The 15,641-nt window shown below is 41.4% G+C and overlaps 1 protein-coding gene across 2 annotated transcripts in view; it reads left to right on the top strand.

Moving 5' to 3' along the window:
- The window catches only part of ATG5 (autophagy related 5), a 215,779-nt gene that overhangs the window by 47,207 nt on the left and 152,931 nt on the right, over positions 1–15,641 (top strand). For both annotated transcript variants that reach the window (XM_088460512.1, XM_088460514.1), the window contains one exon: positions 349–511. In XM_088460512.1, coding sequence (XP_088316638.1) covers positions 349–511 — 163 coding nt within the window. The remainder of the gene's footprint in view (positions 1–348; positions 512–15,641) is intronic.

The following is a 15,641-nucleotide window of genomic DNA, read 5'->3' as shown; positions in this document are numbered from 1 at the left end:
TGTTACTACCGGTGTGAGGGAGGGATTGTATTTCTACACAGGTAAGGGAGGGGAATGTTGAATGTGTTACAACATGGGTGAAGGAGGGAAATGTGTTACTACAGAGGTGAGGGAGTGAATTGTGTTAGTACACAGGTGAAGAAGGGTAATGTTTTACTATAGCAGTGAGGGAGGGGATGCATTACTATAGAGGTGAAGGATTAATGTTACTGGAGTGATGAGATGAAAATAGAAACATTAAATATCTAAGGTCTACCCAGGTGGTACATCAGCTAGTATACTATATAAATGTTACAAACTGTCAGAGTATAGTCTGTTAAAGTATGTTTTTCCTTCTTATTGTCCCAGAATTTTCCAGCAAAAGACCTCTTGCGATGCCAATCAAAAGATGTGATAGAAGCACACTTTATGTCATCTGTAAAGGAAGCTGATGCTTTGAAGCATAAAAGTCAGGTTATCAATGAAATGCAGAAGAAAGACCACAAGCAACTATGGATGGGTTTGCAGAATGGTGAGTAGTTTGATCTTCTTTGATGAACCTCATTATGTAATCTTAGCCACTACCATTCATCCACATGATTATAGCTCCAAGTGTTTTTATTCTTGGTTTATTATTGTATTATACATATTGTAATATTGTATGGTATACATGTAAAAATGAAATTTTATTAAATAGTTCAATTTATGGAAGAGATAATGGATATTTCAGATCTGGAGAAAGGAAAAAAGAGCAAGGTATTGAATTGCCGATTAGCTGATTTTTTGTCTATTCTTTACATGCAGTTGAGACATTTATTTAAGGTACCGAACCAATACTTGTGGGTATGCAGTTTATCAGCTAGTAAATAATTACATTATTCAGGAACTCTGTGACCAATACTAATGAGATGTTTGTATCTACTTAATTGATTGAATTCTCCTTAATATTTTTGTCTACAAAGTAGCTGTTTTCACTGACTGTAAGCAACATGTATTCCTTTAGGACAGAGGTTCCCAAATGTTTTTGAATCACGGCGCCCTAGAGTAACAGCATTGTTTTCATGGCACCCCTAAGCCAAACGTTTGTTATCGAGAAAATCAGAAAAAATTTAGTAAAGTGAAGTGAATTGTGCTTACCTGTCATCCTTGGGTTCAGTTATGTGGTGGTGGACAGGTATGCGCTTCTGTTTGCCCACATATTTACATTACATTGACCATAAATAATTTGATTTGGTGCTGGACCATCAACCTGAGGCACCCCTGCAAGTGCCCCGAGGCGCACAGTTTGGGGACCACTGCTTTAGGAGGTTTTTGTAATGTAGAAAATAAATTATCTTCATAGTTTATTTCTAATGCTCCACAGATTCTGTGGCACTGTACAATCAACAAAATGTAAATAGAACAAAATGCAAAAGTATGGGGCAAAAGAAACTATAGGATAAGTAAAAATCAATTCAAAAATGCTTAATAATAAAAAACAACTATGTAAGAAGACACAACTAGAAAATAGGAAAACTTTACGAGTTAATAAGCAAACTGATGATAGAGGTGGAGGTAAATATGGATAGAGAGGGGAGATATTTAGGATGGGTAGGCGAAAGACATAGCCAAAACAGGTTGAGGGGAAGCTGCAGATGGAGCATGTGGGTGGAGCTATCTAGCTTGAGACATGGTAGGCAAGTGTGAAATGTCAGTTTTGAGGGAGATTAATTGTTGGGGCCATGTCTGGTAAAGCATGGGAGAGGGTTCCAAATGTGGAATTGCAAAAGTGGGGAGCAGCACGGGCAAGTCCTGATGGTGATATTGTGAGGTTGTAGAGGAGGAGAGTCAGAGATCTTTGACAAAACCAAGTTTACCAGTAGGAGAGTATTTCTTGACAAGGTCAGAGCTGTAGGAGGTGAGGCAACAGAATTGGAAAAGGTATGTATGTATGTATAGAGCGAGGTTGAGGGCTAGTGGTGACACCTAGGCAGCAAGAATTGTTAACAGGGATGAGATTGGCACTATAAATTTTAAGGGGAACAGTAGAAAGGTACATGATGCTGGGTGGTGGAAAAATGGTAATCTCAATTTTGGATGTGTTGACCTTGAGGTACAGTAGTGTTCAACCATCCAAGCGGAGTTGGCAAAAAGGCAGCTGGACATTCGTGAGAAGAGAGGCGGTGAGCGGTCAGGGGAGGAAATGTTGATTAGGTTGTCATTGCACTAGAGGTGATGGAGTGGAGAGGTGACCAAGGAATGGTGTATAAGCAAGAATAGAGCATTGCGGAACCCTGACAGATAGAAGCAGAGGAAGGGTGAAGGAAGGGTGAAGGTGCCAGAGAAAGAGACGCTGCACAGATTGGAGTGGATGCCGTTTACCTAGTGTACCTTATGTGAATTCACACTGCGCAGCTCAAAATGACCGCACGCAAATGAGAAAATGCAGATTTGAACTAATTGCATTTTCATGTGATATGGGTCGATTGGGACTATATCTGTAAGACTCATAATACAGAGAAAGTTTAAGCCAATTTCTTGGATGAGCAAACAGTTGTGCTGACTTTAAACTGGGACCCCTGCTGCCCATTAGCCGCATATGTACCTAGTTTATGAAAAGTCACAACCAATGTTTGTTTGCACCTTCCCCCCATATCAAGTGTATAAGATACGCTGCATTCGTGATCTACACGAGCCACAAATGCGTGAACAGGCCCTTATTGAACATGGTCTACGGTAGATTGCCTCTTCCCTCCCTATTTCTGCCTCTCCAGGTGCTTGCTCTACAGTGACGCATTTGCTTTCAGGGCATGGTACTCACTCTGCCTCTACCAGTTTGTTTAATGCTGAAGCTCAATGTGTTTTTTTCTTTACAATAGGTTATCCCTGTGATGTAACCATTTAAGGTCATAGGGACCTCCGTGCAGGACAGGCAAGTTCTGCCAGGTGAAAATTAGGTCCCCCATGCAGGCCATTGCTAAATGAGTAATTTCAAGTAGATTGAATAATGCAAAATAGTGCGTTGTTACTATTACATCCAATTTACATTGGATCTATTGGAACTTTTTTGTTTACAATAGGGGAGCCCTGAGGGCATCCATTGGTTAAAAGAAAAACAAAGTTTGTGAAAACTTGAAGGGAAAAAAAATCTGTAACACCTGCTCCTATAACTACCTCCAACGTTGAGTAAGGCAAAAAACATACATTACTTATGACCAAGCGGATACAATTTGGGGGTCATTTCTCTGGTTTACACTAATTGCTTGAAATAATTATGGCAACCATTCAGGAAAAGTGTTTTTCCCTTTTGTCATTGTATCGCTTTTTTTCCCCATAACGAATATTTATCCAATTTGCTACTAGAAGAAAGCAATATTTGTCCTAAAACAATGTAAATTTTATAACATTGGCTGGACTAAGACATTTTTTAAAAAGTTATAAAAATTTTTGGCAATCTACATGCAGATATGTTCAAGTTACTTTGGAGTGAATCATCTCTGGTCCTGAAGAAGGCAGGCAGTTTGTAGCATCAAATGAAAAAAAATATATATTTTTTTTATATTTTAAATCAAAGATCCCAGAATTATTTGACAATCATGTTTACATTGTAAATTATATTGCACGAACTGTAGTACAAGTTTTGGGGACATATAATATATACTACACATAATTGTAAGCTGTACATGTTTCTGACCCCACAGTCTTTATCAAAGCTCTTCCAGATAGATTACATACAGCCAGATCAGATAGAAAGTGTCTATAAATTCACACCTTCTCCTTCTCAGGAAGCCAGCACATTATTTGTTATGTGTCAGACATTCTGCTGCTCAGTGTTGTTATATTTCAGTGTTTAGGGCGCTGCCAGTGACCACATTCAGGTAGAACATTTTATATGTGATTGAAAGGCTGCGATTTTCTCAGATTCTAGAACTTGCTGACACTTTGTCACCCCACGACCTTTTGCACACCCTAGCTGACTTACTAACAAAGAAATGTGTAAAAATGGGCCAGCTGCTGAGTTCCGAGAAGCACAGGACTGCTGGAGAAAGAATGTGGGCTTAGGACGGCATTTGGCTTATCCCATCTGCTGATGAACCATGACTCAGACGAGTAGTGACCTCCATCTTTCTGTTGCAGTATGACATTGCACGTTCCCAGGTGCAGCAAAAGAGTGCTGAAAAACTTAGTCATTTCAATGGTGGTTTAACCCATTTGTTGCTTCAGACAGCCCCAACTATTTAACAAATATATTTTACAGCTTTAAACATGAAAACAGTTTGGATTTATTGCCAAGTAACACATGTTCCAGCTTTCCCTGCATTTTTGTACAGTAGAATGGGGAAAGTGAAATACGTTTTTTTTTTTATTGTGTTTTATTTGCATTTTCAAATTTAGCAGTACATAAGAATAGGTATAACAGAACATGAATACAAATACATAGATGAAAAATGCTAATGTAACTAAGGAAAGGAGGGGGAAGAGGGGGAGTTTGCCCAGGGTCAAAAGAGAAAAGTGGGGTATCAAAGAGAAGGAAACGACAAAGTTCTAATCGTCCATGTAGACCTATAACAAGTATCAGGGAGAGAAGTAATTAAATGAGAAGATCCACAATATTTCTAGGAGCAGCATTAGTGAAGGAGGGCTGATTTAGAGTAAACTAAGGACTCCAAATTTGAATACATTTGGATGATTTGTTGTGAAGGTAAGCAGTTATCTTTTTCATAGCTGCTGTATGCCATATTTTATTGATGACTTCCTGTAAAGGCGGGTATCCACTACCCGACAGTGAACGATAACGTTGTCGTTCAGTCGTTCTCTACACTGCACCTTGCCCACTAACGATATGTCGTTCAGTGTAGGCACCCTCCATCATCCCCGAACATGGTCAAGCTGACGATATCGTCTGGTTGACCAGCATGTTTGGATGATGAGCGATGCCAGCAACGACCAGTGTGAACGCGCATCGCTGGCCGACATTTTGCTGCCCGATTAACGAGTGATTGAACGATAACCATGTCGTTATCGTTCAATCGCTCTGTGTAATCGGGTAGTGGATATGCACCTTAAGGAGGGAGAGTCAGTTTGCTTCCAATGATAAGTCATCTGGCTGCATTAAGAATCTAGGAGACTAGCTTATCTGATAGTTTATCCAATGATGTAATAGGGATACCCAGAAGAAAAGACCATGGATCTCTGACAATGATTGAGTTAATCACTTTACTCACTAGGGCCACCACCATGTCAGAAAAAACTACAATCTTTGGGCAGGACCACCAAATATGAATGAAGGTGCCTGACTCTCCACACCCTCTTCAACAAAGTGGAGATGCAGACCAGAATTTCCTATTTAGTCTGGCGGGTACCATGTACCAACGGTAATAAACCTTATTAGCATTTTCTTTAATTTTTGTGGAGATAGACGATCTGGAGACCCTTTCAAGAATTGTGCACCATGAATCCTCCTCTGGAGGATCCCCCAAATCAACCTCCCATTATAGCTCATATATTGGATTTGGGGGTTCAGTAGAATGGAGTAGCAGAGTATATTGCTATGAAATCATACCTGTCATGAGCGAACATTTTCGTTCCAACAAGGTCATAGCATGGGAGGGCGCTGAACAGAGGAGGGATGTAACAAAGTGCTTCAGCTGAAGATAGCTAAAAACATTTACATTGGGAAAAGAAAAGACTGTAAATCACCCAGGCAAATGCAAATTCCATTTTCCACCATGTTTGCCACAAACTTTATACCTCTAGCAATCCAGGGAGCAGGGAGAGAAGCAGACATAGCTGGAGTGAACAATGGGTTGCCCCTGTGAGCAGTAAGAGGGGAAGGGGTGGAAAGAAGTTTAAACTTTTGAGTGCAATGACCCCAAATAGTGCAAGTAAAGTTGACTGTTGGGTGAGAAGAGACAGACAATGGGCAGTGCTTTGAGTGAATCCGAAGCATAGAGGGAAGAAAAACGAGTTTACAGGTAGCAGTCTCCAATTCCACCCATCTCAGAGAGGCAGCAGGAGCAAACCATGCTACGGCCTGACTGAGATGTGTAGCCCGGTAATATAGTTTAACATCTGGGAACCCCCCGACCCCCATTAGAAGTCTCTCTACGTAAAGTTAAAAAACTGGTCCTTAGGATCTTTTTCTTCCAAACAAACTGAACAAACCATTTGTGGAGTCAGGAGAGCACATTGTTTGGTACATCAATTGGTAATGTGTGAAATAAGTTGAGAAGCTGTGTGAGGAGATTATTTTTAATAGTTCTTGATCTATCAAACAAGGAGATAAAGTAGGATTGCCATCTGAACAGGTCTGATTTTATAGAGGAGAGGATCCTAGGGTAATTTAGCAGCATAAAGAGAGCTATAGGAACGGGCAATAAAAACTCCTAAGCACTTAATTTTATCCATCTTCCAAGCAATATTATAGTTAGATTTGAGAAGGTCCAATTGAGAGCCAGAGATATAAAAGGGGAGAGCCTCTGTTTTTGAATAGTTTATTTTCGAACCAAAGTACCATAGTGAGCAAACAAATTGGAAAGCGACACCTGGGGAGAATGAGGAGGACATCATTAGCAAATAAAGATATTCTGAAGGCTCTCAAATTTATCTGAACCCCCTTAATGTCTAGGGAATGGCGGATGAGGGCAACCAAGGGTTCTATAACCAATGCGAAGTTCAGAGGTGATAAAGGACACCCCTGTGGAGTCCCATTAGTTATAGAAAAGGGTTTTGAGATAACACCATTAACTGCCACTGTAGCAGAGGGGGATGTATATAAAGACAAAACACCCTGGAGAAATGGGCCTTCAAAGCCAAACTGACAAAGCGTTCAAACATAAATGACCAGCTGATCCTGTGAAATGCTTTCTCTGCATCTAGAGAAAGCAAGAGAGCAGGACTCTTACGGGAGCTAATGGTGTGAATAAGAGTGATGACCCTTCTAGTATTGTCTCGGGCTTGTCACCCAGGAATGAAACTCACCTGATCATTATGGATTAGTTGGGGCAAAACCGAATTTAAACCAGTTGCCAGGTTTTTAGAATAAAGCTTGAGATTAGTATTCAATAGTAAATTGGCTGATAGTAGGCACAGTTAGTAGGATCCTTCCCATCTTTGTGAATCACTATAATACGTGCCTCAAGGGCTTGTGAGGAGAAAAGAGCACCATTTAAAACACTGTTAAATAATGTGGAGAGATGTTGGGTGCGAATAGGGGAAAATGCTTTATAATAGACCGCAGTAAGGCCATCTGGGCCTGGGAATTTATTAGATTTCGTAATTTTAATAGCCTGGGTTATCTCATATTGTAATATCAGCGCTGATCGTAATATCAGCTGTTTGTTTTGTTGATGTAATTTCTGAATTGCTATACTGTAATAAAAATGGTAAAATAGTTAAACTTACATTGCTTTTAATGTATTTTATATTAGGGAAATATTATGTTTTCTGTTTGAGTGTGAAAGTACATCTAACAATATACATTATACCCAGACCTTCACTGCCATTCAGACCGCTATATCCTGATGTGAGATTTGATTTATACATTTGCATTTTTAAAAGCTATTGGTTGCAGCACTGATTTATCCTGCATCCTTCTATCCTGTTTGGGCGGCATATATAACAAGTATCACAAAATGAACAGTGTGGATTGCCATATATGACAGGACAGTGTGTTTGCAATACATGACAAGTTCACATGTAGCTTTCGGACATAGAGATTTGTTTGATTTCTGTTTGACAGTGTAGCCAGGAAGCCATATATCATTTTTCCCTTCTCTTGCACAGATTGGTGATACACTTGCACCTTTGAACATCAATAAATGTTGTACTGAAATGGTCAAATGCTCTTAGCACTAGGAAATGCTGTTTTCCTGTCATTTGAGAAGACTGAAAGGACTACTAAGGGGCATATTAAATTTGAGGCGAAAAGTCCAAGGTTGGACTTTTTTTTTCTGGGATAAAGTATCGGGCGCGTGCCCGCTTATCCCCATATTCTATTACAATCCGGCGAAAACTGGACCCGGCGGAAAGGTAAGTATCAAAAAGTCCTGTCCGTTTTTGGAGAAATCATGCTGTCACCCCCAAAAAGATGTTCTGATATGGGGGATACCCCGATTTGGCCTGCTGAAGGTAGTCAGGGTTTTCAAATAGCCGCGGCAGGTGCATAAATGCGCCTGTGAAGAAGTGATGAAGAATAGCATTTTCCTGTTTTGGGGGTTAAAAAGAACTAGTCCCATCAAATTTGGGGTACATGAAAATGGGTGCAAGCATATTTTTAAGTCCCTAAAGTGATTTTTGAAAATTCTTCAGAAATGCACCAGCCGCATTCTAGAAAACACCTGCCGCATAATTGGGAACCCTAAACAAATCCCCCCCACCACCCCCCCAGGATCGATTTTGCTTGTTTACAGGTTTGCCCCCAATATTGAAATTGATTATGGGGATAAGTCAAAATATCGAAAATGACGTTATCTGTGATAAATTGTCCACAAGGTCACTCCCTATTTCATCAGTCTGCTGGACATTCCAGGAGAGTATGCACATATGGTGTTAAACTGACAAAACTTGTGTGTTATATTCCCACTCTTTTACAGAAACTCCCTACCACATCTTTAGGACAGTCCCTGATGGGACCTGATACATATCAAACACCTAAGAATGCTGTTCTTTGAATCACTGTGACATTGGTGGTTCTGCCCTTGTTTAAAACGCATCTGCCTTCTAACATAGCACCAGTTATATCTGGTTTACCAAACCCCCGAAAAATTCAACAGATTTGTCTGCCTTACAAATGATCCTCTGACTGTTCCCGATAGTATTTTCATTGCAGATCAGCAGGCTCTTAAAATAGATTCAACCTAATAATTTATACATTTTTTTTATGGCGCACACTGTGAAGACTCCTGCTTCCACAGCATGTGACAGTGCATCACCTCCAAAGCCTGCACAAAGTGGGACTAATGTCCTGATCACAGGACAGTCAATCAAAAGCAGGATGTTTGGAGGTATACTCTATTGGATTGAAGTTTAGTACTGTGGAGGCCTTTGGAGTATACTGAACTCATGATGTTCATGGAACCAGCTTGAAATGATGTGCGCTTTTTTGTGGTGAGGCAAGGTACCTAGCTGGAAGAAGCCATTAGAAAATGAGTGCAACCACAATACTCTGACAGGCTTTGGCATTTAAACAAAGCTCAACTGGTATCCAGGATCTAATATGTACTCAGGAATCATTTTTCACACCATTGACATCAGACAGGAGAGATCCATAGATTCATGTTGTTTATGATGAATTCTGACACTAACCTCTATATGTCACTACAGAAATTAGGATTCGTCAGCCAGGCTACGTTTTCCAGTCTTCAATTGTCCACTTTTGTGAGGCTGTGCCCATTGTAGTCACAGTTTCTTGTTGGCTGATAGGAGTTGAACTTGATTTAGCCTTCTGCTGCTGTAGCCAGTGTCGGACTGAGGCCCACCGAAGAAAATGCAGTAAGAGGGGCCCATGCTTAATGGGTGTGGTCCACAACCAGGGGAGGTGTGGCTAACCAACACAGTTCCTAGGCTAACCGTTAGGCAAATCTTGGTGTAGATTCTATAGAAGCAAATCATGAATTATGTTTATCAGTGGTCCTGCTCCACAAGATAACCGACCCTATAATAGAGTAACAATGAACACAGTCTGGTACATGGCACCTAGAGGAGGGTGTGGGCCCCCGAGCAGTGGGGCCCACCAGAGATTTCCCCTGTACCCCTGTGGGCCAGTCCAAACCTGGCTGTAAGCCCATCCATGTTTCAGCAGTACTGTGCGTTCATAGATGCTCTTCTGTCACTGTTTATTTGAGTTACTATCTCCCTCATACCTCTCATTAACGGGGTGTTAATACACTACAGCTAGTCCTCATCCCACTCTAGCCAGTGTCCTGGAGAAAAAGGTTACCAGTGGTTACGAGCAGTCTATTTGTTTTTTATAAGGTGCTGCACTTCCTTTCCTCTTCCAACGCCAAATAGCCATTTTGGAGTTGACATTGTGGCTTGTTATTCTTTCATTGCTTACAGCCTCCTCAGTCAGCATTTTGAGTTGCCACATTTTTACATGTTCGCTCATTTTCCTGCTGGTGTCTTCATAATACATTTTATTGCACCAAGAGCATGCAAAGTTGGGGAAATAGTAGTGATTGCTGGGGATTTTCACCTGTAAGACAGATATGTGTGTGGTGACATAACCATTATAGAGGCAGAGAATGAGTTGTTGTTCTGCCCACATTTGGATAATCTCAATAATAATTGTTACAAAATCAACTTCTGTGTTACAAGCAATCAAAAGTTTTTGACATTCCAAACTGAACTATTTCATAGCAATTGCTTTGTAGTTCTAAACATGGCACCGTTATATGCTTTATTTTTTATTGTACAATTCTCATTCTCAGTCACAACTATGGGAGCATTTTTACCAATAATCCCATCTTGGGGCAGATGCAGAGTTGGGAGAAATAAAACAACGTTACGCCTGGACAAATCATGTTGCAAGGTGTGCAGATTAATTTATTTTTGTTTTGCATGCAGTGTAACTTCTAATGGTTGTAAATGTATACAGAGGAATCTCTTATATTCTTTACAAATGCATCAAACTGTCAGGTATATAATTCTTATTTTGTTTGTGAGCGATATTTAAATTTCGTTGTGTTCTGTCGGCATTGGTTGTCTTGTCACATCTCAGCTCTTCTCCAGAGCACACAACAAGTTTTTGAAACCTGCAGAAAAGCTTACGAAACATCTTTTGAAAACTTTCAAAAGCTACTTTAGATCTCTCAGCTATTTGCAAAAGAGAAATAAGAAAAGTTAGTGAAACCAAGACACTATGTTCTTTTCAGTATTTTTTCTGTAAAGCAAATTTTCGTTCAGATTTAGGCTAGCGTTTTCTAATGTCCCAGTGAAACACCATCGACGACCACAAAAAAAGAAAAGAAAGTACCATTTGTGATAACTGTGTCACAGTATATAGCTACATCTGCTGCTGGTTTTTGTATGAAACCTTTGTGCAGTTTAAATTTGGGCTGAAACAGAGAGAAAACATTTACATTTCTGATGTCTCTGTTCCGTTCTTGATCCATAATCAAATTGTCTTTAAATTCAATGTTTTATTTTAATGCATTTAATTGTATGTGAATAGAAGTGAAGAAAAATAGTTTTGGATTCTGGAGTTACTGAAATAATGGAGCCAGCTTAACTTTTTAGGGAGCCTGAGAATATGTAATCTGTGGAGTTCTGGGAAAATTACCGCAAAATGTTAGATAGTCATCTTGTTCCTGAACTTGTTTATCTAGATTTTCCCTTCTGAATTACATGGAAAGGGTATATACACAGTCATATTTGAAAGTCAATTTACAGATGATCTTTGACTATCCCTTTTTTGTTATGTTCTCTAATAACTAGTAGTAGGTCTGGTTCCAGGTATTAGTGAAAGTAATTAGCATGTGGATTCTGTGCTCTTCTGGAGGACATACAGTAGGAAAACATATATCTTACCTTTTATACAGTCCTGTTTTGGCATGTTCAAATTTTTTTATTTTAAACACTGCCCTATTACACTCAGTAGATTTCAGTACTGTCTGGTGATGGCATCATCTCCCCTTGGTGCTTCTACAACTTCTACTTTTGAAAACATTTCTTTAATATGACAGTGGACCACCAAAAAGAATTTACAACCATTACATTCTGATAACACTGGTGGTGGATACTGATAGTTCAGATTATTTTACCCTAACAAACTTGTGATATAGTAAGTAGCATTAGTGTCTGTCAACATTGGGTGGTGGTGAATGATAATCTGTTTATTTTCACTACCACTCTGCAGTAGAAGAGTTGTATAAATATATATTTGTAGCATTATGAGGATAACACAGAGTTGCTCCTTATATCTTGCTTTCATTCACACTGTGTTTGCTCAGATAATGCACACCCGCTAAGGTGGCTAGCTGTGCACAATTTGGATACGTCAACCCTTACGACTGAAGAGGCAGGTCTGCGGTGGAATAAAAAAAGGTACTGGTAGGTTAGTTGTCTTCTGACAAAAAAGTTAACCCTAGTGTTTGTGTATGTGTAGTAGGGATTATAGATTGTAAACTCCACTGGGGCAGGGAGTCATGTAAATGACTAAATATTGTGTGCTATATAAATAACTTGTTAAGTAAAAAATAAGATGTATTCGCATATATACATTTTAATGTGGGTGTGTTCACACCAATGTGGGTCATGCAGACCTGCAAATATTCGCTAATGTGCCTTTTAGGAGTCATATCTGCACCTGTAGTAGCGAGGTTCAAGTGCACGCTGATGTTGGTGACTTGTCGGAAAATAGCTTCACGTGTTGTCTATACAAAGACGAACTCAACTCTTGTGTATCTTATGTATGAAAATATGCTTTTTTTGCCAGAAAGTTTCTTTTACTTCCAACTCTGCATCAATCCCTCTTGGTATCTATATTTTGTGTTGTTATTGCTGTAATGGTTCCCTTTGCACAGTTTTATTCCAAGCACTGTGTAATGTGGGCACTGAGGACCTCATTCATTGTTGTGTGCTCTGGTTACCACCCACAGCTTAGCTAGCGACCAGGATGATGGTCGCGATGGTGATCACCATCGCGACCATCGGGGCTTGCGACCAGACCCTAAGGTTGGGTCTGGGCACTCGCAAGCCCCAGGGAGCTTTCTGCTCTGATGGAGCAGGAAGCTCCCCACTGACATCACTGATGATGTCAGTGCAGCCGCCCACAAAACGGTAGGCGTTCGTTACGGAACGCCTCCGTTTTGGAAACCACCCCCCCAGCCCGCCTACAAAAAGGGGCGAGCTGTAGAGAGCTCCGGAGAGAGAGAGTTTCTCTCTCGCTCTGGAGCTTGCGCACGCGCAGTGCGTCCGCTGCGCACGCGCAGGGCTACCCATCGACCCGGTTGCGAGCACATCGGTTCTTGCGACCAAGTATGAATGACCCCCTGAGTGTGAGCACTAGCTCTATTGGGTACCTGTATAGCCGAACTGGTCAGAGATTTGCTCACAAATGCTTAGGTTGAGCAGACTTATCTGTCCTTACAGACTTATCTGTAGATACAGTATAAGAATTGATCCAAACTGCATGTCATTTCACATGACAGTGATGCCAAACTTTAGGGGCCCATACATCATCAATCTCCAAAAAATATAATTTCACAGATTCCTTGATTCCCCCCCCCCCCCCCCCTTGATTTAAAAATTCCCCAATTCATCTATATGCACCCACACTGGTGCTGGGATATGAGGGAGAGGCAGAGTAGTAGGCACTAAAAAGGTTAACAAACTAACATCCCCCTCCCTCATATACCCTCTTCTTCCCCTAGCTCCCCAGTGATTTTTTAGTGCCTGCAGGAGAGGCACAAAGATTATGTTAGTGCTACTTTAATTTCTAGCCTTTCTTTTTTCCCTGCCTAGTTTCCTGAATATCCTTATGGGATCAGGCTATGGAGGAGCAGGGCATTAGGTAGGCGTATGTTTCCCCCTGCCACATCTTGCTCCAGGCACTGGAGAAGGGGCCGTGGGACACTTATCTTATTTAAGTCCCCTCACATGATACTACTTTTCAGATGCTGCAGCTTACATTACACAGCCGCCACAACTTACTAAGGTATTGCTGGGCAGCAGAATAGATACAGTGCAGAGCCTGGTGCGCTTTAAGTGAGCTCTGATTTCCTTTAAGGGAGCGAAAGGGGGTGTGGTGCAAGACAGTTCTTATTTTAATGCTGCAGGAGCTGTCTGCTAATGGCAGCTGCCATCTTGCCAACACTCCCAGAAGTCAATGGGAGGTCCTTATGGGGCAAACCCCTCCTGGCTGCTTCAGAAAGGTCCAACTGATGTTTGTTCTACCCTGCTGTGTCCTGAGGCTGAGGAGTGTGATATCATACATTGGAAATCATTGTACTTATTGGCGTATTTCAGAGTTTGTCTGTGATAGGGTAGTTAGGATTTTTCTTTTTATTATTTGGGGGAGGTTGTTGTTTTTTTTGTGTGGTGCTTGTCTAATATATATGGTTCAGGCAGTGGTGTCACAAGGGGGGTGCGGGCCGAGGGTTGACACCAAAGTGCCGACTCCTCAGTGACAGGAGCAGGGTACTGCACTGTAGCATTACATGGTCCATGGCGGCCGTCCGCATCGCCGGGACCCCCGGAGTGACTGAAACGGGGGTTCATGTTGCATGGCCACACCCGCTACCCATGAAACCACGCCCCTGCCTGTGAGACCATGCCCTTTTTGTCAAATCCGCACCCTACAATCCTCCCTGCACCGGGTGTCACCACTGGGAGGGACATCACTGAGTACAGGCAAGCTAGTTAGCATTAAATAATTATTGTTTGCACATAGTTTATTGAAAAAAAAATTGGCTGATACAGTTACGGTCACAGGTCTTCTGTGAGTGTTACCACTAGTATTGACGGTATGTCTGCAAAGGGGTGACAGACACCCCAAAGCTAAGCAGGGGCTGCACATCTGGTACATTATACATGTTTTAAATGTTCTGCCAAACTCATTAAAGGGAGTAAGAAGCAGATTGTGAGGCTGAGGAGTTCCTCTGGCTCTTTGGCAGGCTTCACCTTCTCAGTCCCTTTCCTCTGAGGTAGTTGGTAATCCCGTAGATACAGGATTCACTGCACAAATGGATAGAATCTCTAAAGTCTATTCATCATTAGAAGTGGTCCTGGGAAACCCTTTGGATCTCCTAGACCTGGTAGGCAACCTGAAGCAGACTTCAATTTAATGCATCCTTGGACGCTATTATTCTCCTTTCAGGTATGTCAGCCTTTTCTATCTTGGTTGCGCTCTGGGCAGGAGGATATTGAATCTAAAAAGACTTTAGAGGCAGTTCCTTTTGTGGGACAATCCTTACTTACGCCAAAGCTGGAGTGCAGGCAACTGACGGAAAAAGTTAGTATCTTCCAGTCCTTCTATCCCACCCTAGAACTCCTAAATATTGTCCCTTTCGTTTCTATGATAGGTTCCTGCCTCCGATCACCAGAGGTGCGACTGGTGGCAACACAGTGGGTCAATTTAGAGGGCGAATGGCCATGGGGTCCTGCTGTGAAGGCTTCTGTAGAGGTGATAGGTCCTCAGGAGGGTGCCAGTTTCTCCTGTGAAGGGGTCTGTCTATTTTTATTTTGGGATGTCTGGTTCCAGTCAACCACAGACTTTTGGGTCAGAGAGGTTTTCTCCAGAGTTTGTCTTGGACCTAGAGGGCCCACATCTTCATCAATATTTTACAACCCCTCTTCCTCAGGATCGATCGGGAGAGAGGCACTGATGAGTGCAATTTACAGTCTTCTGGCTTCAGAGTTGTGATCCCAGTCCCACTACATCATCACGGATTGGGGTTCTATTCAAATTTTATTCTAGTACAGAAACCAAACTGTTCTTTTCACCCCATCTAAAACTTAAAAAGACTCAATTTACATTTAAGCGTGCGGACTTTCAAAATGAGATCCTGATGCTCCATAATTGCCTCCATGGAAGAGGGGTAATTCCTTATGTCCCTCAATATCAAGAATGCTAATCTGCACGTTCCAATTTGGGAACAAGATCACAAGCTCCTTCACTTTCAGTTTCAGGCCTTGATCTTCGTGTTTTCTACTGTGCCAAGAGTAATTACCAAATTATGGCT

This window comes from Taudactylus pleione, unplaced genomic scaffold, assembly GCF_031769625.1.
Source record: "Taudactylus pleione unplaced genomic scaffold, aTauple2 ptg000046l, whole genome shotgun sequence".
NCBI lineage: Eukaryota > Metazoa > Chordata > Amphibia > Anura > Myobatrachidae > Taudactylus > Taudactylus pleione.
Note: the sequence above shows the minus strand (reverse complement) of the source record. Positions and strands in the feature narration are given on the sequence as shown.